Below are 27,504 nucleotides of genomic sequence, written 5' to 3' on the forward strand. Positions count from 1 at the left end.
TGTTTTTGAAGTCTAGCGTATTTGTGCCGGGAGGGAGAACGTACAAACAGCTCGGGTAAGGTTCAGGTATTACCTAGGGTGAGCTGGCTATCTCCAGGAGACACAAGGAATCTAGCAGAGTAACATCCTGCCAGGTAATTATACGGCTCAGAGACTCTTTAGAGTTGTAAACAAGTAAAATTATGAATAGTTGCGCTTAATTATTAGGAGAACGTGAGAGGAAAGGTTTAGGGGGAGTTTCTTAAACAAATGTGGAATATTTTTCCCTTACACACTGGCTAATAAATAAGTGGTTAGACTTAACAGTGATCATTTTAACCTTGATTTTGGTTACTCAGTTCTTTCTGTTGTATTTGTTGTTAGGTGCCATTGAGTCGGTTCTGACTCACAGCGACCCTGTGTGCAACAGAACAAAACACTGCCTGGTCCTGTGCCATCCTCACAATCGTTATGTTTGAGCTCATTGTTGCAGCCACTGTGTCAGTCCATCTCATCGAAGGTCTTCCTCTTTTTCACTGACCCTCTACTTTACCAAGCATGATGTCCTTTTCCAGGGACTGGTCCCTCCTGAAAATGTGTCCAAAGTACATGAGGTGAAGTCTCGCCATCCTCACTTCCAAGGAGCACTCTGGCTGTACTTTTTCCAAGACAGCCTTGTTTGTTCTTCTACTGGTCCATGGTATATTCAATATTCTTTGCCAACACTGTAATTCAAAGGCATCAATTCTTCTTGGGTCTTCCTTATTCATTGTCCAGCTTTTGCATGCATATGAGGCGATTGAAAACACCACGGCTTTGGCCAGGCCCACCTTAGTCCTCAGAGTGACATCTTTGATTTTAAACACTTTAAAGAGGTCTTTTGCAGCAGATTTGCCTAATGCAATATGTCTTTTGATTTCCTGACTGCTGCTTCCATGGGTGCTGATTGTGGATCCAAGTAAAATGAAATCCTTGACAACTTTTATCTCTTCTCCGTTTATCATGATGTTGCTCTTTGGTCCAGTTGTGAGGATTTTTGTTTTCTTTATGTTGAGATGTAATCCATACTGAAGGCTCTAGTCTTTGGTCTTCATCAGCAAGTGCTTCAAGTCCTCTTTGCTTTCAGCAAGCAAGGTTGTGTCCTCTGCATAACGCAGGTTGTTAGTCTTTCACCAGTCCTGATGCCATGTTCTTCTTCATATAGTCCAGCTCTCGGATTATTTGCTATTCCTTTTATTCTGCTCTTAAAAGATTTTTGTTGTTTTGTTTCTGGAATTTAGAAATCGTTTTAGAATTTAGACTTAAGAGGAAAGAAATATGGGGGGAAAAAAACCCACTAAAAGTGCTGTTATGTAATTTAGGGCCATTTAAAAACTAAAAAAAAAACTGACCCATTCTGTGCTCTGGAGCTCCTGTAGACATCAGGAACACAAGAATACTCTTCTTGAGTGTGTCTCTTCAGGACCCTCTTTATTCCAAATGCCCTTGCTGGTCCACGGAGTACATAGAGGATTTACATAGGATATCCCCCTTAGATGTAGAGGCCAGCTGTTTTCGTCCTGTGATTTTAAAGTTAGTCAAAGTTATACCCATAAATAATTTAAAGAGATAAACAGTACTCCTAGGCTCATTAAAACTCAGCAGTCACCTACCTTACGCCTCCCCATTCTGGATTCCTGCCCTCTGGGGCGTCTACTTTCAGCTCTTTTAGTATTATTCACCGTCTGCTTATGAACAATGTGCAGGTACTTCTGTTTCATTATTTTTTCCATATTAAGTCTTTTTATGTTCTAAATAAATTATAACAATTTAGTTCTTATATTCTATTTTTCCCTGTCTTCTTTTCTCACCTTCCCAATATATTTACATCTATTTTTTAAGTAACTATCAAGTCAATATTATTTGCTTATATTGGTATACTCTAACTTATTTGCAAATGAGCAATGTAATGTAACATGATCAGGTTCATTTTCTTGTATTACTTTTCAGTTTTCCAATAGTTAGTAATTGCCTTATTTTTTACAGTACTTACTTTTCTGTGACCCAATCATTCATTCCTTTTTCAAACTGCTCCACAGAGCTGAAAATCGGCCTGTTAGATTCAGTCACATTAGCTATGGTATCAGTTTCATTTTCTTCTTTGAAACATCTACCTTGGAACACTCCATTCTTTTACTCCAGTCAGTATTGGTTGGTGCCTTGGCCTGCCACAAAGGCATTATCCTACTTCCCATCACCATCATCCAGGCAATTCCTTTGCCTCTCTTCCTAGATTCTGTGTTACCTGGATCTCTTCTTTCCCCCTTCTTGGTTTCCCGTCTCATTTTAGTGGAGCCAGTATCCAATAGCTTTACAGAAAAGATTCATGCGAGCTAAATTGTTGCCTGAAAGTTTAATTCTAGCTTCACAAGTAATTCACGGTGTAGTCGAATTCTGTGTTGGAATTTGTTGGGTTTTTTGTTTGTTTGTTTCTCAGCATTCTGAAGGCTTTCTTCTGTTTTCTTTTGGCTTATGACTAGGCTGTTAGGAAGTGGACTTTCTGATTCGTAGTACTTTGTGTGTAACTTGTTTTATTATCTGAAAGCTGCTACAATCTGTTTTATGCTGGTGTTATGTCTTGGGTGGATCGTTTTTGCTCGGAAGTCTCATAGGAATAGTCCTTGGTGTGAGTCTCCATTCTCCACTCTGCTAGGCACTCTGTAGGCCCTGTCGATCTGGAAATGCATATCTTTCAGCTTTGGGAAGGTTTTAAGATTATTTCTTTGTTAATTTCCTCACTTTTTTTCTTCTGTTCATTCATTTAAAAAAATTTTTTTTATTGTGCATTAGGTGAAAGTTTATAGAGAAAATTAGTTTCCCGTTCAATAGTTTGTACATAATGTATTCAATGACATTGGTTTCATTCCCCACGTGTGTAAACAGTGTCCCCATTACCACTGTAATTCTGCATTTCTTTCGTCCTGGCTTTCTACCCCTTCCTGCCTTCTCATCTTTGCTTTGGAGCAAATGTTGCCCTCTTGATCTTGTATAATTGATTGTTCTAAGGATCTCATTCTCCTTGGTTGTTACTGTTTATTTTGCGGGACTGTCTATGGTTTTTGGCTGAGAGGTGGTCTCTGGGAATGATTTCAGTTACAGTTCAGAAGGACGTCTTGGGGGCATAGTCTCCGGGATTCCTCCAGTCTCTGTCAGGACAGTAAGTCTGGTCTTTTTTGTGAATTTGATTTTTTGTTCTACAGTTTTTCTCCCACTCTGTCTGGGGCCATCTGTTGTGATCCCAGTTAGAGCAATTGGTAATGGTAACCAGGCACCATCTTGTTCTTCAGGTCTCAGAGTCATGTAGGCTTTGGTTCATGTGGTCTGTTATTCCTTTGGACTAATTGCTACCTTAAGTCTTTGGTTTTCTTTGCTTTCCTTTGCTATGGAAGGTGAGAGACCAGAAGCTGTATCTTAGATGGCCACTCACAAGCTTTTAAGACCCCAGACACTACGCACAAAGTGGGATATAGAACTTCGTCTTTATAACTAAGTTGTGCCAATTGACATAGATGTTCCCCAAGTCCATGGTTCTTTGCCTTCGAGCTCTGTGTTCTTTATGGAATTCTTCTAGATTTGTTTTCTAATTTTCTTTTCTCTCCTATTTTTAATGTTTTTCTTCATTCTTTCTAGGAGAATTTTTTAACTTTATCATACAACAGTGTTGTTTCTCTTTTTTTTCAGGATCAAATATTTTTCTTTTTGTCTGGAAGGATCCTTCATGGATGCTTTCATGGGTGTTTTATAATTGTAACACTTTTTTCTTATCTCGCTGAGATGATTAATTTTAAATTAAAAAAATTTTTTTTCTTCTCTTCTCCATAATCTTTGTTTTCTCCAAATCCCCGTCCCCTCTTTTTGTTTTGTTCCTGCCATTTATGTGAGACACTTTCCTCAGGTGCCAGGTGATCTTTGATCTCAATTCATGTTTAAGAGCAATCGGGACAAACTGACTGGAAGCCCTGAGTGTGTGGCTGTGGCTTGTCCCCTGCGAAGCCTCACTTTGGGGTAATCTGGCAGAGACCTGGGTGTTTAACTGGGAAACTCCAACAACAGCATCTCTTATCTTGTGTGTCTGGACTTCTCTAAAGAATAATTTTCAAATTTGGGGAGGGGGGATGGTTCAGTCTCACAGCTGGCATTCTGGAAGCTGAGGAACAGAGACAGAAGGAAATGACTAGAGTTTTACTAGTTAGGATGTAAATGTTTCTTTGAGGTTCCTAGGTGGCAAAAACAGTTAAATGTTTGACTACTAGCTGAAAAGTTGGCTGTTCAAACACGCCCAGAGGTGCCTCAGAAGACAGGCCTCTGGCAATCTGCTTCCAGAAGGTCACAGCCTTAGAAACCTTACGAAGTACAGTTCTACTGTGCACACATGGAGTCACCATGAGTTGGAATCATCGACTCGATGGCAACTAACAATAGCAATAATGACAAAAGTTTCATTATTCTGTTTTTAGCAAGATCTTTTACTTCCTTGTTTAACGGTGCCTGTTATTTCCACAACCAGATCTTTGGTGGTCTGCCATTTCATGGATTAAATTTCTATCCAGGAATCCAAGAGTCAATCTGGCTGTGAAGGATAAGGAAAGGGATCTGGTGGGTTAAATGTCCCTTTAAAGGTTTCAACCAATCCTCCTGTTTTCAGACTTTTCTTCTACTGCTGTCTTCAGAAGTAACTGTTTCTTCCATTCCAGAGACTTTCTGGGGGCCTGTGGCAAGAAGAGGCTTACTCCTTGGTGGCGTCTTCTCCCCTGTTTCCTTACCCAAAGACTTGAGTTTTAGACTTCTTTGGGCTAAAATCATCCATCTGCTTTTCCTTCCCCAAAATGTTGATTTGTCTTCTCTCCTGTCAATTTTTCTTCTTTTGTCTTAGTCCTTTTTAGTTTAGGCCTTTGAAAAATCCTTTTACTAACATTTTAGTAGAATTTGCCAAGGGGCACCGAAGCAAAGATAAAAGTAGGTGTGTTCAGAAGACCAATAAAGTCAATTCTTAAAGATCTGAAAGGAACTATGAAGAAACCATTTTTTTTTTTTTTTTATGTGTTAAAAACACTCAAAGAGGTTTACAGTCTCACTTCTAATACTGTTTCCAAAACACTGGCTTTCTGTCTTTAGGGATAATGAAAATGATAGACATTAGACAAGAGCAGATTTGGAGCCAACTGAAGTGGTTTTAGATGAATAGAAATTGAGGGCTGAAGTGTATGTGTGAGAGAGAGAGAGAACAGGAGGAAGGAGAGCAGAGAGCAAGAGGCAGAACTAGGGACGCTGGCTTCTGTTTAACAACGTCTAACTCAAGGAGCCTTTGTGTAGGAGAAGCCTGTTGGTGGACCATACATCCTGCTTCCAAACAGAGATCTGAGGGAGAGAAAGTTCGAATTGGCGATGACCTCATCCTCGTCAGTGTATCCTCTGAAAGATACCTTGTAAGTACCTCCCAACGTAAGCATCTCCCATCTTCAGATTTTTTTCCTAGAGGAAAATAGATGGCTGAGGAGAACTGAGCCACGAAAGGTTGGGTGGGATAGAATGTCCCCTTACACAGGATATTTGAGAGGTGATTAAATTATCTTCTCTGCCAGATTATCATGGTACCTGGAATTTAACTGTTAGTTACCCCTTGGGATTATGGTGCCTTGTCCTGAAAACTCTGCTAAAATGCACCAGGCCTATTTACACCATAGCCTCCTATTACTTAGAATTTATCACATTACTCAGCTTCATTATCCAGGGAAGGAGCCTGAAAGGATGGGATACAGGAAAAGTAAGTTTATGTTGGGGAAAGAGTTTAAAATGTTTCAGTGTGTGGGGTGTTGTAAGAGGTTGAAACATGGTGGTCAGATTTTGCAGCTGGAAGGTGAATACCAACTTTGTTTTCAAGTCTACTGAGAGAGGCGAAAGGGGGTGCCTGAAGATAAAGAAATGTCAAAGATAAGTTTTAAGCTTCTCAACAGCTTCTCATAGAGCCAGCCCCATCAGCAGATTTTCCTTTGTCTAGTCCAAACGCTGGAGTAATTTTCCGTGTTTGTCACTTCCCTTATCCTACAAAGAACAGACATTTTATGGCTCCATGTTGAATCAGGAATCCCGCTGAGGGGAAGAAGCTAACACACTGTCTGCCACCTCAGTAGCTGGATATTTCCTCTTCCCCGAATAAAGTGTCCCACTTTGAAGCTGCTTCTAGATGGGGTGGAGAAATCCCCCACAGGCTAGTTAGAAAGAGCCAGATGACAGGCTGTTTAATTTAATCCTGGAAATTCTAGGTGAGCTGCTTCTGACAGGCCTGGAATTGGGGTTTAAGGGATGTCTCATTTCTCTTTCTGCTGCAGCATCTCTCAATATCAAATGGTAACATACAAGTGGATGCCTCCTTTATGCAAACACTCTGGAATGTACATCCTACGTGCTCAGGAAGTAGCATCGAAGAAGGTGTGCTTTTTTATATGCATTTGGCCCTTAGCCTGCCAGCCTGTCTTGTGCTGTATATATTGATATTTTCTGCTACTTCCCAGCTCTGACCTGAATGCCTTGGTACATAGATTGTGGGATTTTAGCGCACCTGAGTTTCTTTCTCTAATGTTGATATGGCTTAGTCTCCTTCCTGACTTCCGATTGCATGCATATTCCTGATTTTATTTTTTTTTTTAGAGCCCACTATTGTCTTAGCCCAATAAGCATGGAGGACTTGGAGATGCAGCTTTCCTTTGCCGCTGAGCTTTCTTTTTTATTTATGGTTACTAGTTAAAAGTGCATAGACCTCAGCAATTTCCGATTTAGAAGAGGTAGAATGCCAAGAAAATGGCGCTGTTTATATATCTCCCCAATGCATCTCTCCATACAGGTGGGAGAAGGACTTCCTTTATAATAAAAGCGTGCTTGGCTGTTTGTTTTCCACTTATACTTATGGAAAGTCATTTAAAAATTATAAATGAAATTTTCCCAGTGTTTTATTTTTCCTTTGGAAATAAGATCATCAAACTTTGTTCACCATACCCCATTTCTTAGAGCCAGGCAAAGTCAGTGTACACTTTCAAGTTAGAGAATAACCATACTGGCCTTACCTCACTGTAATAGCACAGCGGAGCAGAGTAGCCAAATGTCAATGACCTATGGGTTATTACATTATATGCTGGTACTTGATAGCAAGGTCAGAGTTTTTAAAAAATTACTCATATCACGGGCTTTAGACCGGTTTTTATTCCTGAGTCTGCTAGTTTTGAACTTGGATTGCCCTTCTATGGTATGTTTGAAAATAGAGGAAACTGAGAGGTGCCAAGATGATACACCAGCTACGGAAGATACCATAGCCAAACTGAATAATCAGGAGATGACAAATTCTTAACTTCTTTAGCAACACGTGGAACACTTTAAAAAGGCAGGATTTGTTTAGCCCTCCTTCTGTACCCCCAAATTAACTCACCATCCTAAGTCTATTGGCAGCCATTCCCTTTCTCTCAGGAATCAAGAATAGCTGAGTTTCAATCCTTCCCAAGAAGGTTTTGACTCAGTAGTCTCTTTTAAATATTTCATTTTCACTGGAGGACTAAAATTATTTCCCAGTCCCAATGGAGGGCTTGTGAGGATTCATTAAGGAGTGCTTGCAAACCATATCAGAAAGGTCCTTATACAAGTGTTGAGAGTCCTTGTAATATCGCCTGGATGGCTCCTCACTTGAGTCATCTGCCTCTGCAGAAAATGCCCATCAGCTGGGGAGACACCCACTTCAGCCCTTAAGAGCACAAGTGATTCTTGTCATGATACTTCTCCCCTGATTATTGTCCCAATATATTTCATTAAGAAAAGCTGTGACACATCAGTACTTGGCAGTTTTCTCTGTTTGAGTAGAATATTGATTGAAGGAGCCAAAGAACTGTAAATGATGGATTCCAAATGGCCCATGGCCTCCCCATCATGAGATGATTGAGAGTTTAATCAAGAGCCTGGTCATGGAGGGTTTTAATTTTAAATTAATTGGTTGTTAAGGATTTCCCTCCAGTAGATCATAAACTACTTTTTGGGGAGGAATTTCTTCAATGAAAAAAAGTGTTTAATGTGAACTATCTATCACAAACATTTGTCATTTCAGCTATTTTTACAAGTACAATTCAGTGGCATTAATTATGTTCACTATGTTGTACAACCTTCACCACTATCCTCTTCTAAATATTTTTTATCACCCTTAACAGAAACTAAGTGCCCTTTAAGCAATACCTCCTTAGTCCCCCTTTCCACTCACCCCGGTGATCACTAATAAACTTTGGTTTCTGTGCATTCCTCTGTTCTAGATATTTCATCTGAATGGGGTCAGGCGCCATTTGTCCTTTTGGCTTATTTCACTCAGCCTACTGTTTTCAAGGTTCATAGTATGTGTTGGAACTTCATTACTGTCTCTCTTTTTTTTTCTTTTGTTTTTGTTTTTACCGTTTCAACATGTCCTTACGTGTACAACTCAGTGACATTAATTACGTTATCGTTGTGTGACCATTACTACTATCCGTTTCTAACTTCACTTGTCCTTATGACTGAACAATACCCCATTGTGTGTATGTACCACGTTTTATCCATTTACATGTTAATGGACCCTCCGGTTGGTTCTGCCTTTTGGGTATTGTGAATAGTGCTGCAATGAACATTGGTGTGAATGTATCTGTGAATTACTTTTATTGAAAAAAAAAAAGGAGATGGGGAAACGGAGGATACAACTGGAGATGCTAGTACAGTAGGGGAGAAGGAAATGGGACACAGACTTGTGACTGTTTGGGGAAGTTTAAGAAAAACTTGCCTTGGTGAAAATTGAGCGAGGGACTCTCAGACTATCACTGTACAAGAAAGACATAATGAGAACACCCCTTTCTCCTCTGGCATGACTTCTCCGTCTCACTGCTTTAATCTAGTACCTAAAATAGTTTGAGACAGCCCCTAAAATGATCTAATTATGTGAGTTTTTTAAAAGCCCCATACAGACATTGAGCATATGAAGCCCATGTGTCTCCTGAGACTAGACTAGCCCGGAGGATTGTTAATTCAGAGGAATAACAAATTCCATTCCTCTGTGCAAGGTGCTGTTAAGACAGAGGGCCCTCTCTGTGTTCTTTGAATTAAGGCTCAGAATTTATTTGAAGGCTGTGGGTCATCATGTCCTTGAAGTTCATTATCTCTTCTCCATTTCTGAACTCCATGGCTATTGAGATTCCTTCCCTTGTTCTGAAAGCTGAGTGCTCGTTGATAGCGGTATCTACAGTTGTCCATTCAGGGATGCTGGACAGTCATTGGTGTTGTAGGAACAACATCCGGGTTTGATCTGTGTTTGCTAAATAGATTCAGAAGCTGACTTCTCCTAAGACAGGACCTATAACATTAGTGTTAGCTGCCCTCCCAGTGCCTTCTTTCTTTCCCATGATTGCTGTTTGATTTGAATTTTGCCACAAAGTATACACATTGAGATTTTGTAGGCGTTTACCCAGGAATTTGGTGTTGGAAGTATTTACATCCTAAACAGTTAGAAAATCCTTATCATCCTAATAGTAGCTATTTAATTTTCCTTTTTGGCCTTTAATGATAATTGATACTGCTTTTACCTTACCTTTTGATGTTGGACTTGTTCATCTTAGAAACAGTGTTTGACTTTCTTGGGTTTTTTTGCCAGAGGCTTGAATTCACAGAATATGTCATTTCCCAAATGTATCTCCATTGGTGTGTTCTATAACTGGCTCAGACCTTCATCGAATTTACCCTTCTTAACGTGGTATTCTCGGTATTAAACTTCTGCTCGATTCATGGTTGAATGTAATTGTCTCATAGGATACCTGCTTGGTGGGCACGTAGTACGCCTTTTCCATGGTCACGATGAGTGTTTGACAGTACTATCTATGGACCAGAATGACTCCCAGCACAGGTAAGCCCATATCGTCATCCTTCTGGCCATCTCCAGTCTCCTGTGACTCTGACTGAAGAGTTTACATTTAGATTTGTTTTGGCCACAAATGAATTCTGTATGGTGGTTATTTAGCAAACCTTCCTCCAGCCATGGGTTTCAGTTTGCAAAACAAAAATGGCAATACTGTACAGTAGAGTTTGCTTACATCATACCTCTGTACTAGTGCATCTTCTAAGGTAAACAATAATGCTTCTTAATTCCTTCATTTGCTTTGGTTGCTCCTGGGTCTCAGAAGTTCCTGGTAGCATTAATTGTAGACTGAAACACCCATTTTAGTGATGGAAATGAGGTTAATCATACTAGTGAATCTGTACTTTGACTCAAATTATTCACCAGGCTCTTCAGAGGCAGATAATCTCTGTTCTTCCCATTTCCTGTACTAAATAATTAAGGTGGTATTTGGCAATTTGGTTTTGCTAATTCCCAAAAAGGGTTGAAGAGACCAAATGTTGCTATCCAACACTAGTTGGACTTGGCAGGAGGTGGTACCAAGGGCAACATTTAGAGGGCACTGCTGAGGGTGGTGACACTGTGTCTAATTGACCACTTGTTGAATCCTTTTCACTCAAAGCCATGAGATATATATAGGATATTAACCCAAGTCCTAATACTGAAGAGTTTTGTACTATTCTTTTTATCATCAAAGGAGCAAAGTACGTAAAGCTCAGATCCGAATTAGGCTGAATTTGGGGTGGCATTAAGTGTGATTTGGTGGTGATGCTTTCTTTCATTTTGAGTTATGCCTACAGAAACCTTGCCAACTATAGTTTTTTTGTTTTTTACTTCAATAGAATGAGGTTCATAAGCCTTCACAACTTAGAGATCATCCAGGTCAGGCTCCTGTCAAAGGTCATACAACTGACCTATTTCTGACAGGAGTCTAGAAGGCTGAAGCTGCTGAGTCTCCATCCAGGGCTCATTCCTTATTTAATGTACAAAAGGACCCCTACAAGCAACATGGTTGAACATATTATTGTACATCTTAGAAACCATCTCTTGGCAGCACATATCCCTTATAGTTCTGAGTCTCTTCCTACCTACTCTGTCCTCAGGATAGCCCTTCATGGGAACAAGATGTGACCCAGAGCTCTAAGGCATGTACGTACAGCACAGGTGTATGTCAAGTGCAGTGGTTAGTTCACTCTCTGCTTCCCTGGCAGTGGTACAGTGGGTGACAGTTATCACTGCATAGGGAAGCTAGGCTGACCTGATTTCCCTTAGAACTAAGGAGTCTCTACCCTAAATAATATCGTGTGACCCTATTCCATTGTGGTATTACTTTTCCTTTTTAATAAATACTGAAACTATGCAATAGTACATGTACCATCTCTTTAATATCTTATTCTGCTGCATCAAGGGGAATGTTCTCAGTCATCCATAGTTCTCCCTGGGTAAAGAACTGAAGCTTTCAGACTGAGTTTTCAGAATTGTCTGCATCTAAGGTGGGACACAGGAGAACTTCTCTAGTTCTTTCTTCTCATTCCCGTTCTACCTTTAAAGGTAGTAATTTGGACAAAATGAAATACTAATCATGTCACAATGGCCTTTGCCCTTGCAACCTGTCATTCATACAGAGCCAAATTTATAGCATCTGTACGGAAACTGCTTGGAGAAGCTTGGCATTTGGTGGGCATTGTGTTGAATGGTTCAGGCATACCCTGCTTATGGAAGAGCTAGACAAGTGCTGGGGAGTAAAAAGGGTAGAGAGAAGTTCTCAAAACAGGCATAGTGAAGGGACATGCATGCCATCACTGAAGTGAGAGAGCAAGTGGCCTTCTCTTGGCTGAGAATTCCATGGGGTCTAATTTGTGTTTTGGAAAGAAGAAATTCACAGATAAACATAAGAGACCTTACTCCTTTCCTTTATGCAAAAGCATAAAGGGGATGAGCCTGGGGGTGAAATATTCAGTACACTGGAACCTGAATTTTTGTATCATCTTGTCTGTCAAGCAAGTAGAATGCCTGAGTGCTGTTTGAGGTCTTGGTTAGGTGAGAAGTAAGCCTCATTATTGTCTTCTGTCTTCAGAACTGACCAACATGGCCAGGAATACTGAAATTTGGAGTGCATAAAGAAATAGGAAAAGGAGAACATGCTGAAAGACCCCAGCAGCAGCCAAGACACACGTGACCAATTATCGTGGTGCTGACTATCCTGGGAAAATCATATTATTCCTTCTAAAGCCTGAGAGCAGCCAGGCTAGGCAGAGAAGCTGACTCTCCCAGGGTGGAAACCCAAGATCAACAACCTAGCATTCTGAGCTCTGATCCTTGGCTCTGCCTCTGCCTTGTCAAACACCCTGGAATAAGCCACTTAACCTATTGAAGCCAAGGCTAAACTGTCAGCCAAGCTTTCAGAAGCACCTCACCTCACCGCCCACTCTTCTCCTCTCCTTTGACAATTGTTTTAGAGAACAGGAACAGGTTGTTTCAACCTCTGTAGCCTCATGAGGTTAAACGGAGAAAACCACCCAAATGTCCCAGGTGGGCAGGATGAACCTCTCAAGAATCCTTCAGATGTTAGAAGCAAGCAACCCACTAGCTCTGGCTTAGGTGCTGCCTCCTCTGTGACCTGAGATGAGCTGCCTCACCTTCCCTCCCCACCTCAGAGGCCCTTCCAGAGCCTCACTGAAGGGGAGAAACAGTGAAATCTCAGCAGATTTTCCTGAGTGGTCAGGAGGTCGGTGCAGTATCATTATCCTTCTGGGCCTGGCCCAGAGACACCTGAAATGTTATAACTCCCACATAGGATTTTCTTCCCTAATATTTATTACATAGGTCCTAATAACATGTACATTTGAAAATGGTTTAGAAATGTCCTTTATAATCCCACCATCAAGAGTTAACCACTGTTAATGTTTCATTGTATTTCTGTGCACGTTTATAAACATTCATCTGTATTTAAATAAAATTTGGATATATCCAAAACATCCTGTTTTGTACATCCATGAACATCTTTCTGTACATGCATTACTTAAAATGGCACATGAAATTCTCACAACCATTCTAGGACATGAGTATCCTTATTAGACCCATTTTACAGTTGGGGCAACTAAGGCCCAGAGAGTTGAAGGGATTTGCCCAAGGCTGCACAATGAACAGATTCAAGCTGGGATCTGTCTGACTCCTGAGCCCCTGTTTTCAACCATCTCATAATTATTTTACTCCTCCCGAACAAAATAAATACACATTTCCACATCAGTTCTGTTAGTTACCTATTATCTCAAAATCTAGATCAAGATTCCTCTAGGGCTTGAGTGATTCAGTTGATCCGTACATACCCTCTATGGAGGAGGTGGGATTTTAAATTCACTGAATTTAAATGCAGTTAAACCATCAGTTTTCATCAAAGGTCAAAAGATTCTTAAGAAGTGGTTGGATTCAGTATACTGAGTAATCGAGGGATCAGTATTGAAATTAAAACTAATTCACTTAATTCCACAGACCCTGTGTTACAGGGAAGTTGGCCCCCGTTTTACAAGTTATAGATTTTGTGAATCATTAGAAAACCATCAGACAAACCCAAATTGAGGGACATTTTATAAAATACCTACCCAGTAACTCTCAAAACTGTCAAAGTCATGAAAAGCAAGGAAAGACTGAAAAATTCTCATAAGCCAGAGGAAGCCAGAGAGACATAATAACGAAATGCAATGCAGTATCTTGGATTGGATCCTGAAGCAGAAAAAAACAAGACATTAATGGAAAAACTGGTGAAATTAAAAATTAAGTGTAGAGTTTAGTTAGCAATAATGTGCCAATGTTGGTTTCCTAGTTTTGCCAAATATACCGTGGTAATGTAAGATAATAGCATCAGGGGAAACGAGTGAAAGTATATGGGAACTCTTTGTACCATCTTTTTAGGTTTTCTGTAAATCTTAAATTTGTTCCCAAATAAAAATTTTATTTACAGAACACATGAAAACATGACCCATAAATGCAGAAGACAGAAGTACAGCAATAAAATTGTAACCAGAACAGCTTCCAAAAACAACAGAAAGGAGTTTGCACTACACTGCATATAGTGTTTGAAAATACAAATACATTGTTAGAAGACATAAACTGCACCAAGGAGCTCAACCTGAAGGAATTAGAGCCTTCTGTATCTGGTCTGGAAACCCTGGTGGCATAGTGGCTAAGTGCTGTAGCTGTTAACCAAAGGGTTGGCAGTTCGAATCCGCTAGGTGTTCCTTGGAAACTCTATGGGGCAGTTCTACTGTGTTCTGTAGGGTCACTACGAGTTGGAATCAACTCAGTGGCAATGGGTTTGTTTCTTTGTTTCATATCTGGTCTGGTGTTGTAGGACTTGGCTATTTTGACTTTCATGTCCTTATCTCCCTTTTTTTATTGTACCACCTGATGGTCTCCAAGTGCCGATGGGATGTGTGTGTGTGAGAGAGACAAGCAGTTCCCTCCCTTTAGAAGCTGCAGTCCCTCATAAGAAAGTGAGACTGGGAGAGGGTGCCTCCCTGTGACTCTTCAGGTTCTGCTGACGCTTTGAGAACTTGGAAGAACAGCAGGTCTGAGCAGCCACTGCAGGGAGCTGTTCCCTGTCTAGTGCTGATCAGGGTTATGGACAATGCAGCTAATCTCCATCTCTGCTCACAGGCGGATATTCTATGAAGCTGGGGGAGCAGGAACGCGAGCCAGGTCTCTGTGGAGAGTGGAACCCCTTCGGATAAGGTAAGGGAGGGTGTAGGTGCTGCCCTTGGCAATATTTTTGCTTTCCAGTACAGTCCATTCTCTTAAATGCTTCATTTGTTCCACATCAACTGGGAAACTCTCAAAAGTCTGTCGGCCCAGAACCAGCAAAACTTCTAAACTATTCTATGACAGTTCTTTGACTTAACTTCTTTACCCATTCGCGCGCACGCACGCGCACACACACACACACATTCTGATGCATCCAGATGTTTTCCTGGCTTAGTCATTTACATTTCTTTTTCCAGCCCGTTAAAATTCTGAAAGTGAAACACTCGTGCTCACAGGATATTAGGCCTTGATTCTTGCTTAATGGACTTTCTAAAAAGTCAAAATAGGTATGTAGATAGAGTTCTCGTTCTGGTTGTTTGTTCCTTTCCACAGAGGTCTAGACAGAAAGAAATTTAAATATTTTATCAAAGTGATTTGTATTCAGTGGTGATCCAAAGAGTTGCATAAAGTAGGAAATCATTTTAAAATCTGATATCATATGTGCATCTCTTAAACATTTTATTCTAACTTAATAGATAAATTTTTAGTTCCAGGTTATTCAGTGGATAATTTTCTATAACTAGCGATGGCTTTTGTTGAAGGCCAGTCTTTGATGAAGCACCTTAAAAAGATTGGTATTCAACATGGGATCTTCCTTATCTCACTCTTTATCCTGCTCTACTTTTCCCATGCCATTTCTCACCTTCCTGCCACAATATCCCCTTACTCATTTGTTTTTATTATCTACCCGTCCCCAGCAAGTGGAAGTTGCACAAGTATTTTTACTATTTCTCTTAAAGGCAGAATTCTCTGTGGTCATAACATATTTGTGTTCAGATAGCACAGTGGAAAGGGCTTTGCCGTAAGAACCAAGTTTACCCTTGAAAGGCAAGCTTCTCATTTCTTTTTGTGGTTATCTGCACCAAGGCACTTAAGCAGAGTGAAGGAAATTTTGGAAAGTTGGGACTTTCAGTGACATTTAAACCAATATTGACCTGCTCTCAAGCTCACGTTCCTTGTTGCTATCATTAAGGAGGGCTGGAAGAGCACTCTAAGTCATATGCATGCTGAGTTATAGGCAGGGTGTGAAATCATAGAGCAAGCTAGAAGACTGGAGCACTGTCCCTTAGGGGATGAACCCCAGAAGGGCTATGGGTCCACTAGCATGTGTAAGAAAAAGCACAGGCTAAATAACGAAAACTGCCTATTTTTGTGTAAACTCAATGTCTTGTCTGTTTCACTTGCCCAGCTGGAGTGGCAGTAACATCAGATGGGGCCAGGCTTTCCGACTCCGGCATCTCACCACAGGCCACTACCTGGCCTTGACAGAGGACCAAGGCCTCATACTGCAAGACCGGGGAAAGTCAGACACAAAGTCCACAGCCTTCTCTTTCCGGGCATCAAAGGTAACGTATGATTCAGTGGACCGTGACCCTCTTCTAAAAGTGAGTGCACTGAAACCCACAGTCAGAACTATGACTGCAGAGAAATGAGGCTGGAACAACATGTGGCTGGAAATTGGACCTACAATGAACAGTGCCTTCTTTGATCTTTTGAATTGAGTTCATAGAGGAATGTGTACCTTGGATGAAAGTTGGAGGTTTGGGTAAGAGGAGAGTGGAAAACCTTGGAAGACAAAGAATCACTGGAATGGGCACTGTTGCTTGGAGGCTAATGGAAAATACTGTTTTACTTTAGTAACTTCTAGGTTCTGTGAGTTGGAGTCAACATGAAGGCAATGGGTACGGGTAATTTCTGTGAAACACGACGCAGCTAAAGGTGAACTACACACTTCACTCCTATAAAGCGATGGTAACGTAGAGGCGTGAGTTTCAGTGCTGTTTTTGCTGGGTGCCATCGAGTTGTTTTTTGACCCCATGTGACAGAGTAGAACTTCCTCATAGGGTTTTCTAGGTTGTAGTCTTTATGGAAACACATCACCAGGTCTTTCTCCCACTAAACCACTTAATAGGTTTGAAACACCAGCCTTTCTGTTAGCAGCTGAGTGCTTAAGCACTCAGCGCTCCTTAAGTGTGTTTAAATCAAGGAAGTGATTTCTCTGAGAAAATGGCAGAGAACAGACACAATTCTTGCTCTGGGCATGGTGCTCTCTTGCAGTTATTTGCATTATACACAGACACTACTTACTTGCTCATCCTGTTTCTTGACTGTCTCTTCTTCCCAGATCTCTTAGATCAGTCAGATCCACCCCCAACTTTCATTAAGAGTGAATATTATGGGAGTTTGGTTAACTCCAGACATGTGGCTTTGCCATTGAATGTGTGTATAGACAACTAATTTTTTGAAAGTCTATGTCTTTGATGTCCAGCCAAGCTTCGACTGGAAAAGTCAGAGCTGGATCTACTTGGATGGTTAGAATTGCATGCGGAGCTACCTTCTGACAGACAGCTGAATGCTCTGTCACTTTCTGATTGTTCTGGGAAGCTCACCCAGACATAAGAAGATGTACACACAGTTATCAGGAAGTCTGCCCCTCCTCAGAGAACGTTCAGCAGCAACTGCGTGAGCTTCAATTCTGCTTTCATTTTTCTTTGCTCTTTTCTAGAAATGGGCCTCGATTTGTTTTCTTAGCACGATTTCAGTGAAGCATCATTGGTGATTCTGTTCGTGTAGGACTAGGTGTGAAGCTGACAGCTGAATTTTTTATGGGGCATCTCTACTTCCTAATGTATCAGGGGAGACCATTCTCACAGTACCGCCCTTCTTTGAAGAATCCTTTTCTCCCTCTTTATAGTCATTTTGGGTAGATAATCCCTTTGGTATATGGGTTTTTCTCCCCAGAACTGCCCTATACTTGAATGAGGCTTTCCCTATACCTGTATTTCAGACATTAAAAAAATGTAAGCCTCCTGCCCATATCTTCTTAAGTTCCTCTCTCATTTCGCCTTCCATCTGGCTTCTCTCTGAGTGATGTGTTGGCTCGTCTTTGTTCTGGTTTTCTGAGCTCATCTTCTTCATATTACCCTCGCCTTTTTTTTTTTTTTTTTGAGGTTCCCAGCACAAGGGCAATTTTAAATTCAAGTTAATATCTATTTAGTAAAACATTTTGGCCTCCAGGAAGTAGTTAAGGGCAAGCGCGACTTGTTAAAAGAACCTCTGAAAGAAAGCAACAGGGCAGTCCTAAGAACAGGGACACGCAAGATCACATTCTTCCCCAAGAGATATCTTGGATATGAGCAGGAGATTGGAGGCACAGGGAGGAGGTGGAAGACAAGAAAGTGAAAAGTCATGGCTAATGGCCAAGGAAGTGCTTTTCTCAGAATGCCAGCTTCGCCCTTCCTGATTTGAGCTCTTTATGCCTTCCTCTGTAGCCCACTCTAGATGTGCCGCCCTGGGACAGAACAGTGACACTGAGGCCTTCACCATTTCAGAAAGGGGCTTCTCTTATAACAGCAGGGGAATCCAGCAGCCTTCCAGGCAGCTGGCAGGATCCTGTTCCAAGGGGACGCCTCCATCCCATCCCTTTCTTGGCTCAGTCTATGGAGCGGGCTCAGTGCTATGCCACGGTCTCTGGAGGAACCAGAAAAGCTCAGAGCACCACAGACAGTCCTCATAACATTCCTTCCACTTGGCACCATTTCTGGCCTGCAAAGCCCTTGTGCCCACAAAAGGCCATTTCTTATCTCCCCAAGTCCCTCTGGTTCCATGCACAGGGAGGCAGGCAGCTTATGGCTGGAAGGTCATAGTGGTACCATGGGGGCCGCTGGCATAGCAGAGCGGGTTGAAAAGTCACCCGTGAGTCACATTGTCCCTGTGCAGTTGGCAGTGTGGTTACATTTCATTGGCATCAATATGTTAGAGGTTTTAAACAACCCTCAGTGCAGCAGTATTCAGCCCAGCTACCTTCACTTTAATTTGAAAAGAACAAATTAAAATCACCTAGGCCCCATGGCAGCCAAGATATGGTGATGTTCCTGCAGGAAATCGAGGCTTCCTTGGGACATGGTGTGGGCAGGGAATTTGGCGTCTTAGACCATAAAGCTAAAAAACGGGAAGAACGTGTGGGAAGCACACAACTCCGCATAATCAATCCAAACAGCTATTAGGAAGGAAGACTGGGGTCCCCCAATTCCACTTTGGGCCTCCTGGCTCCCCCATAAAAATGTATGGGTATCTTGCTCAGCGCAGGCTCTCCTTCTTAAATGCCCTTTCTAGTATACTTCCCCGTATTGGATATAGTGATATCGCCTAGTAGAAAGAGGCTTGTGGCTGTGTTTTTCCACACTGTGAGGACATTGAGTCATCTTGCCTGCTGTCACCCATCACTGGTGTTATGTGATAGAATAGACAGCAGACTGTGACCCCAAATAGCATTTCGGGTAGTGGCAAAGGAGTTGGGGGATCTTAGTGGAAAGCCTGAGAGGTGGAGACAGTAAGAGGTATTGTGAATTGGGGGTGGTCATCTAACCCTCTCTGTATATTGGGGGATCTAGAATACAGTGAAAGAGACCCCTAGGAGGAGCACTGTTTGGGCTTCAGTCATGTGTTCTGTAAGGATGCTGGATTAGCTGGGCCATGAGTCATTTGGTGATGACTGGCTTCCCACCTCACATTTTCTATCAAGTTGTATTAGTCTGTGACAGCTGTGACTGCTAAATCAAGGGCTACGGGATAGTTGAAGGTGTGTGTTAGCATCATCAGCAAGCTGCCCTTACAAGGACAATGGCAGGTGCCCCTGTGAATCCTGTTTATGTGTGATAAGATGGGGGTGTGTCTGTGCCTTGCTGGAAGGTGACCAAGCACAAGCACTGACTGCAGTTATTGGCCTGGGCCTGGCTCAAACAAAATCAAACTGCGGTCTTTGGGCAAACTACATGAAGACATGTAGAATAATGAGCAGGGTGTGATCTTGGTCACAGGTCTTTTCCCCCTTTCAGCAGAATGACTCATGCCATGTGGAGGTATGGGATGTATTGCTGCCTCTGAGATGTAGTATCACAACTTTATTCCTTTACTCTGGAAGTTGCATGGTACAGAGCATGGATTTGAAGCCACCAAGACCTGGCCTTGAGTTCCATCCATTCTCTCTGAGACCTTGCACACGATTCTTAAGCTTGAGCCAAGAATGCGTATGAAGTCTGTTGTAAGAGATTTTTGCCTGCCCTTCTGCCATATCTATTGCTACTCACTTGTGGCTGACTTGAGTTCCAGCATCCTAAATATTTACTGGTCGTTGAATATGCTACTTTTATTCTCACCACCAAACCTGTGTCTAGAATATCTCTTACTCTCAAAACACCTCCGCTACTGAATTCCTTCTATTTTCAGACAACCTTCAAATGCCCCTTACAACATTAAACCTCTCCATCACTCCTCCAGTAGGTCCCTGTTCCTTATAGTCATCAGTCACTAGACCAGGAGCCCCCAAATGACACAAAAACACACACCTTTTTTTTTCCCACCTAGCACCTAGCACAGTGTTTAGCGTGTAGTAAGTTTGAAAATTGGTTGCTGAAGTGATACATAAATATGGTCACACTGAAATAGTGAAATCCGTTTCATTTTAACCTCAACAATCTTCATAGAAGTATTTTGTCGTCATTGTGTAATCGTTTTGCTGTCCTATTACCATCTCTATAAAGGTTCAACGAGAGAGATTCATTTTATTTTGATATCTAAGTCAAATTTCCGTGAGCTGGATTTCACAAAATTTTTCCACGGTCTTGACATTGCAAGGCCATTCCCCAAGGATTGTCAGATAATGCAATTTAATATTTACTTTGGTATGGCAATACTATCTATTTAGATGTCATGTCTCAGTGACAGTTTACGACACTGAATTCCTTTCAGGAGAGAATGAATTAATAATGTTAAAGCAAGCTTTTTTACATGTAGCAACATATTTTATAGCTATTCTTAATGACTGTACAATAAATCTTGAATGATTGAGATAGAATCTCAGACTTTACCTATTTATATTATCTCAAAGCATAGTGTTAACACTGTTCCTGATTAGGGGAAATTTTTGTCAAAGTATAAAATGTTAAATTCAATTTAGTAAACATTTATCAAATATCTACTATCCACTAAGCCCTGTGTTCTTGACCAAACACGTCTTTCTTTCTGCATTTCAAAAACCATCTGCTCTCTCTGCTAGGTGTGGAAGCCTCCCTGTAGTCTGTGCCTCCTCGTATCCTTTCAGTTCTCAGCAGATCATATGGTGGACCTTAACAAAATGGTGGCTGGGCTCACGGTGCATCACATCTATGAAAACATTGGCACTGAAGTAATGCTGTTTATGGTAGTCCCTTCCTTGTTATGTCTGTTCCCTCACCAAATTATCAGTTGAGGAAAGGGGTGAGGGTGGAGCAGAGGAGAGAAGAGGGGAGGAGACAGAATACATTGCTTTACGTTTGAGGTATCTAGAGACAAGTCCATTTCTACAGTTTAATTTATATTTTTTAAATTTAAATTGAAATACTTTCCCAAGTCTTCGTTGTTAAGAATAGACAAAGTAGAGAGGCCATCTAAGAAAACCATGGACTTTGAGGTTGAGCTTCAAAATCCAATGAGTTGAGCTTTGGGTTGGCAGCCTGGTTCTGCCATTTGTTGTTCAGTCTTAATTTTCCTTTTTGCAAAAATGGGGATGAAGGAATGTATCTTGAAGGATTGTTGTGGGAATTAAATGACACCAGGAAAACTACCTGAAAGTCTATTTCTTCATCTATAAAATGGGAATAGTACTGCCTGCCTCAAAGGGATGGTGTAGGGATGAAATGAGAATGATCAGGACACACCCTAGCACAGTAACTGCTACTTGAGAAATGTACCTTCCCTAACAAGGGAGAGGAGTCAGTTGCCTCCAGAATGCTGTGCATGTTGGGGCTTTCCTTCCCTCCAGCCCAGCAGAGGCTTTACAGTTAGCCTCAGGTCTGGCCAGGCTCCTAGCAGGGTTTTGCAGTGGGCGTTTATTAAGGCGTACTAAGACGGTTTATTCTAGATGACTAATTTATAAAGCGACTATGCTGATGTAGAAACAAACCCAAAGGTGATTTCTCCAGAGACTCCTAGTAAGAAGTAGACTAACCATGACTTCTTTGATAGTTCAGCCCAGCGCCCATAAGTGGCCTACATCTTCGCACATTTACCTTTCCTCTGAAACATTTTTGAGTGCTTATAGTCTATGTTAGAAAGGTACTTTCTTGATTCTTGTGAACATAAGTCATTTAATTGTGCTAGATAGCCAAAAATTTCACTCTACTCAGGAAAATGAATTTGGACCTGCCCTGTCCCAGGTATCATGCTTGATATTAATGCAGCAGCTTATCATTAGCCATCTCTATTCTTGCTTCTTTTCAATTCATCATTTACACCATTGCCAGAATGATTATTCTAAGGTGTAACCCTGTGTCATCCCCTTGCTTAAATTTCACAGTGGCTTTCCATTACCTGTGCTGACTTTGCTCAAAAGGGCTTCCAAACAATGATTTCATGAAAAGCAGGGAGGGGGAAAGCAAAATACTGTAGAAAGCAAACAGAGTTCAACAGGTTGTTTTGTTTACTTGCCTTTTACTTTAGGACTCATAGAGCTTATACGGTCTTAATATTCACTCTAATTCTTAGAAAAATTTGTCCAAAGCTTTCTTTCCTCACAGAAAGTCTCTTAACATTGTAAATTTGAGAAACATGAAGCTATAGGATAATGGTGGACTTCCATCATCCTGCTTGCCGCACTCTGGGGTTCATGTTCTTCCTCAAGAGACGCTCTGTCCCACACTCTGTCCTTCTTACTAGAATGCCATCCCCTTCTTTCCTCTCTCTGTCCTACCTGAACATACATCAGGTGTCAATCTTGTATAGAGCCATCCCTAACTCCCCAGGCATAGTTGGTTATTCTCTCTTCCAAACTCCAGTTGTACCTTGAATATAGATCACACCACACTGTTGTCAGTATTGCTTTGTATGCATGACTCCTAAAATCTGTATGAGCCCAGAGCTACATTTTCATAAATGAATAGCATATGTTTTCAACTTCAACTTGAAAATAGCCTTTAAACAACTGAAATGTTGTTATAATTAATTATTTAACTGTGATAATGGTAGTAGTAACCATTCAACTGATTACGTTCAAAAGACAAATAGGCTTTGGAATTACACTTGATTTTGAATTCTGCACCATTACTTACTTGCTATGTTGCTTTGAGCAGATCACTAGACTCTGTAAGCACTAGTTTTATCATTTATAAAGTAGAAATAAAAACAGCAGGGTCACTGAATGGTTTAGAAAAAAATGTTTGTAAAGTGCCCACGCAGCTTTGTAGGCCCTCAGTAAATGGTGTTGGCATTGTAATACACTTTGCACAATACTTGGCTCAAAGTAGGCACTGGATAAATACTAGTTCCAATTCCTTTCCTTTTCCTTCTAGAAATCTTAACCCAATCTGGAGAGGAGCAACTTAATTATCTAAGCCAAATACTAAGAAAAGAATTATGATGTGGTCACAGTATTTTCAGGGAAGGCAGGGGAAAATGATTACTATTAACCTTCAACACATTTAGGCCAAGTAACTCCTTCCTTTTTGGTATCAGCTCATCATCTAATAGCAAGGTTGAGAGAGGTAAACAAATATAGAAATTGATGCCCTCAGAACAATAAAATAAATTATTTACAGACTATTTTAAGCAAAGCGCTGTGTGGACTACGAAGACAAACAAAACCAAGACTTCCCATCAGAGAGTTTTCAACCTGGCAGGGGGCATGAAGTGTGCCAACAAAGGATTCGTATGGTAGAAGACGGTAGAGCCTTAGAGAGGTGAAGCACAGCGCCATGAGTACAGAGAAGATGTACAGGTGTCCTCCAGCTGTGGAGCTGGGAAGGCTTGAAGGTTGAGAATTAAAGATGCAGAAATGGGAGAGGGGATTCCAAGCAGAAAATGTAATGTGAGCAAAGGCCCAGAGGAAGAGAAAGTTTGATGTGTTGATTCAACAGTTTATGGTCCAGTTTGGTCAGCGTATGGTATATAAGAACTGTAGAAATGTAATTGTATTTTGTAGGAACTTGGAAGTTTTTAAAAGGAGTAATTGGATTAGTCCTATTTAGGAAGGTTGCATTTCTACAATAGGATAAGTGCTTCTGGGGCCATATTCCAGTGAAAACAGAGAGTGGAACATTAGCTCATGTTCAAGTGAAAAGGAAATCACCAATCTGCTGCTAGCCAAATCAAGCTGCTCTTTTGTTGACCTCTTTCATTTCCTTACTGATTTATCATTCCTGTTGTTTAGATTTAGATTGGGTTGGTTTGAGTGTTGGCTTTGTTGCTATGTTTTATTTTTGTTGTTGTTGCTGCTATTCTTTTAAATTAAAAGTGGCTACTGCAGTGACTAAAGAGCCCTGGTGGTCAATAGTTAAGCACTCAGCTGCCAACTGAAAGGTCAGCAGCTCGAACCCACCAGTGGCTCCGTGGGAGAAAAGACCTGGCCATCTGCTCCTGTAAAGATTACAGCCTAGAAAACCCTATGAGGTGGTTCTATTCTGTCATATAGGGTTGCTGTGAGTTGGGATTAACTCAACAGCACACAACAACATTGCATGACTCCCAGAGAACTTTGGAAGGTGATGCTGTTTTGTAAAAGCAAAGACACACAGAGACCCCATTCTGTAGAGAATAATGACCCATTTATTTCAATGACTCTAGAAAAGCAGATCCTTATATTCATATATTATGTATTTTTTTTTTTTTTTTGGTAATGTCATGTTTAGATGAATGAAGAGTGAAAATAAATGAAGTGACCATCCCCACTGATCATCTGAGAGCATGCATTACTTTAACTACAAGCTCTTATAGATCACCATGTTGTTTGTCAATGTGAGTAGCTGTTGAGTCAGTTCTGACTCATGGCTACCCCATGTGTGCAGAGCAGAACTGCTCTAGAGTTTTCAAGGTTGTGACCTTTTGGAAGCAGATCGCCAGGCCTATCTTCCAAGGCACCTCTGGCTGGGTTTGAACTGCCAGTCTTTCAGCAAGTAGTAGAACACTTAACCAAAAGACTAGCATAGCTAGTCATTTTTTTTTTTAATAATTTTTATTGTGCTTTAAGTGAAAGTTTACAAATCAAGTCAGTTTCTCACACAAAAACCCATATACACCTTTCTACACACTCCCAATTACTCTCCCCCTAATGAGACAGTCATATTTTAACAGTTATAGTATGTATTATTTTTATTTCACTGTATTGGCTATGGTTAGAGAATAGCCTAGAGCTTAAAATTTTGTGTCTTTTAAGTCCTGTTACTGGCCTGAATGTCTACAGGACTATGGCTATTTCTGAGATGAAAGTCAGTTCAGTTTTGCAGAATAAACGCATTCTTGACCAATTGCCTATAAGAAAAACCCTAATATATCAAACTCTCTTTTCCCATTAGCTTTTGTTATAAAATCGGAAAATTGTTCCTCTGAAAATGTTCATTTTGAAAAATAAGTCTTGTTTAACAACTCAGCCACTGTCAACAAACATATTTAAAAGACAAAGGATTTTCTCATTAAGTATTAACCTTGCTCAAAATGACCCTTTAAATGAGAGCAGAATAACTATTTTGCTTTTATGAAGCTTCGCAGGAAAAGAAATACGAGCTGAAATGAAAAATACATTTGAAAGAAGGAACTACTCAGCTATATATATTTATTTTTTTAATATGCATTTATTAAGTAACTGTAGTGTACTGGATTCCCTATATTAGAGATCTAAAATTAATTGAAATGTGACCTGTGTCTCTGATTCTTTCTAGCAGAGAGAACATGTAGTTTAAACAAACACATTTATGATAATGGTGTGCTAAGTGCTCAGTAGAGGAATGAGTCTGTGCTAGGGAAATAGAGCGGAGGAACTAACTCTGCCTTCACTGGGAAGGGGACATCTGAGCAGGGCTTTGAAGAATGAGTACGAGTTTAGAGTAGTAGGGAGAAGCACAGACTCTGGAGCCGAACTTCCTGGGCTTAAGTCCTGGCTCTTTTATTCCTTTTGAAGTGATTTGGTGGCAAATTACTTCTTTCTATGTATCTTTGTTTTCTCATCTGTAACACTGGCATAATATTTGTAGCTCCATTAGAAGCTGTTATGAAGAGTTTATACATGTAAATAATTTAATACATTGACATGCACATGGTAAGGAATTAATTCACGTGCTGCTGTCGTTCCATTATTAGGGATGAAAGGAAGCTTGTGGCAAGCAGATGGAACAGCGTGCTACATTTTTTAGTCCATAAAAACTTGAAAATGCTGCCTAGCTAATAGCTTTTACAAATGAGCAATTGAATGTCAGATGCAGAGAAGAAATGGAACTGAAGTAGATTTAGCATAGAGCCACAGAGACCTTGATTGAAGAGGAAGAGACAGAGTTACCAGGCGTCAGGGGTCTACTTCGGGATGCATTCTGTGACAGGCACTTTAGGTTGTCACCAAGAAGACATCTGATGGACAGTAACTTCCTTTTGCACACTGGAGAATGGACTTAAGTGAAACACTGGTAATTGAAGAATGAAACCCATTTGCTGTAACACATAACTGAGGAGACCCTAAGAAACTAATACACAATTTACTGCCTTTGACTTAAGGCACAGTATCCCTAGCTACTCTAAGAGTCTGCTGATTCCCAGAAGAGATATTCACATCAGGTGACATATATTCAAAGCTCCTGAAACAGGGTATTTGTATAAGGTAACCATTAAAATTATGGAAAGCTCTACTTTCTGAAGAGAAATTAAATGGTTCTTTAAGGGTTATTTATCCTAGGTCGGAATGAGAGAAGTAAAAAAATATAACTATAAAATCAGGACAGAAGAGAGAACTTTCCAGCTGCCTCCTTTTCCCAAGGATTTAAATAATCGCCAAAGTAGCTATAACTTGAAATGCACCAATTTCATAATTAATAGCAGATAAGGGAAGCAAGCCTTTCTGAAATCCTGGCTGGGACAGACACATCATGATTATTTGGGTAACTGGTCCCTGGCTTATAAATTCCGCAGAGGTGATTTGTTTTATATATTGAGTTTCTGTTCAATCAGACCCACCTACATGTGTTTCTTTTTTGTGAAATAGGAAATCAAGGAGAAATTGGATTCCAGCCACAAACGAGATATAGAAGGCATGGGGGTTCCAGAAATTAAGTATGGAGATTCCGTCTGCTTTGTCCAGCATATTGCCAGTGGTTTGTGGGTGACCTACAAAGCACAGGACTCCAAAACGTCACGCCTTGGACCTCTGAAAAGAAAGGTGAGGGGTCAGAAAGTCAGCCTACAGTTGTTTTACCCTGAGATGGAATCAACTAGGCAGCCCCTGTGATCGTTTTGAGGATCAGGTAGACATGATGTCTTGCTTCTTGCTATTCTAGTTATTCTGTGACAGATTGTATGCAGTTCTTCTGATACATCAGCCCAGTGTGGTTGCTTTGCCCCATATTCCATGCACATCTGGTTTAATACACAGCAAATCTTCAAGATGGCGGGGCGGGGGATTAATACAACGCGCTCCAAAATCTGATCTAAATGCCTTTTAGTGGATGTGCTGTTAGGGGATTATCCACATCATTGTTCCCTTCATTTAGTTGGATAATTGAGTTATTGTGCAATTTCTATAATATAGATCTCTACGGAGAAACTACACATTGCAACAAGCCCACAGGAACCAATGTGGAGAAAGATTAGTTGTTATGGAGCGGTGCTGTATCCACAGAGAATTTATCCAGATTCGAGTGGTCTGTCACAACCTGCTACATTGGGAAACTACCCTAGATACATGAAGCATGTTTCTTACCAGAAAGTCAGTTGCCTTAATTTTGTTTCTTTTGATAGGAACCAGGAAATAGATGCCAAGAATTTTGATGCTTTCTCTCAGGAAAATC

The 27,504-nt window shown here is 40.8% G+C and overlaps 1 protein-coding gene across 1 annotated transcript in view; it reads left to right on the forward strand.

Annotated features, from left to right (window-relative positions):
• The window catches only part of RYR3 (ryanodine receptor 3), a 626,301-nt gene that overhangs the window by 245,184 nt on the left and 353,613 nt on the right, over nt 1-27,504 (forward strand). The window contains 6 exon segments of the mRNA XM_049899608.1: nt 5,332-5,444; nt 6,348-6,447; nt 9,820-9,913; nt 14,561-14,635; nt 15,894-16,050; nt 26,703-26,876. Of these exon segments, the coding sequence (XP_049755565.1) occupies nt 5,332-5,444; nt 6,348-6,447; nt 9,820-9,913; nt 14,561-14,635; nt 15,894-16,050; nt 26,703-26,876 (713 nt within the window).

The sequence above is a fragment of the Elephas maximus genome, chromosome 10 (assembly GCF_024166365.1).
Source record: "Elephas maximus indicus isolate mEleMax1 chromosome 10, mEleMax1 primary haplotype, whole genome shotgun sequence".
NCBI lineage: Eukaryota > Metazoa > Chordata > Mammalia > Proboscidea > Elephantidae > Elephas > Elephas maximus.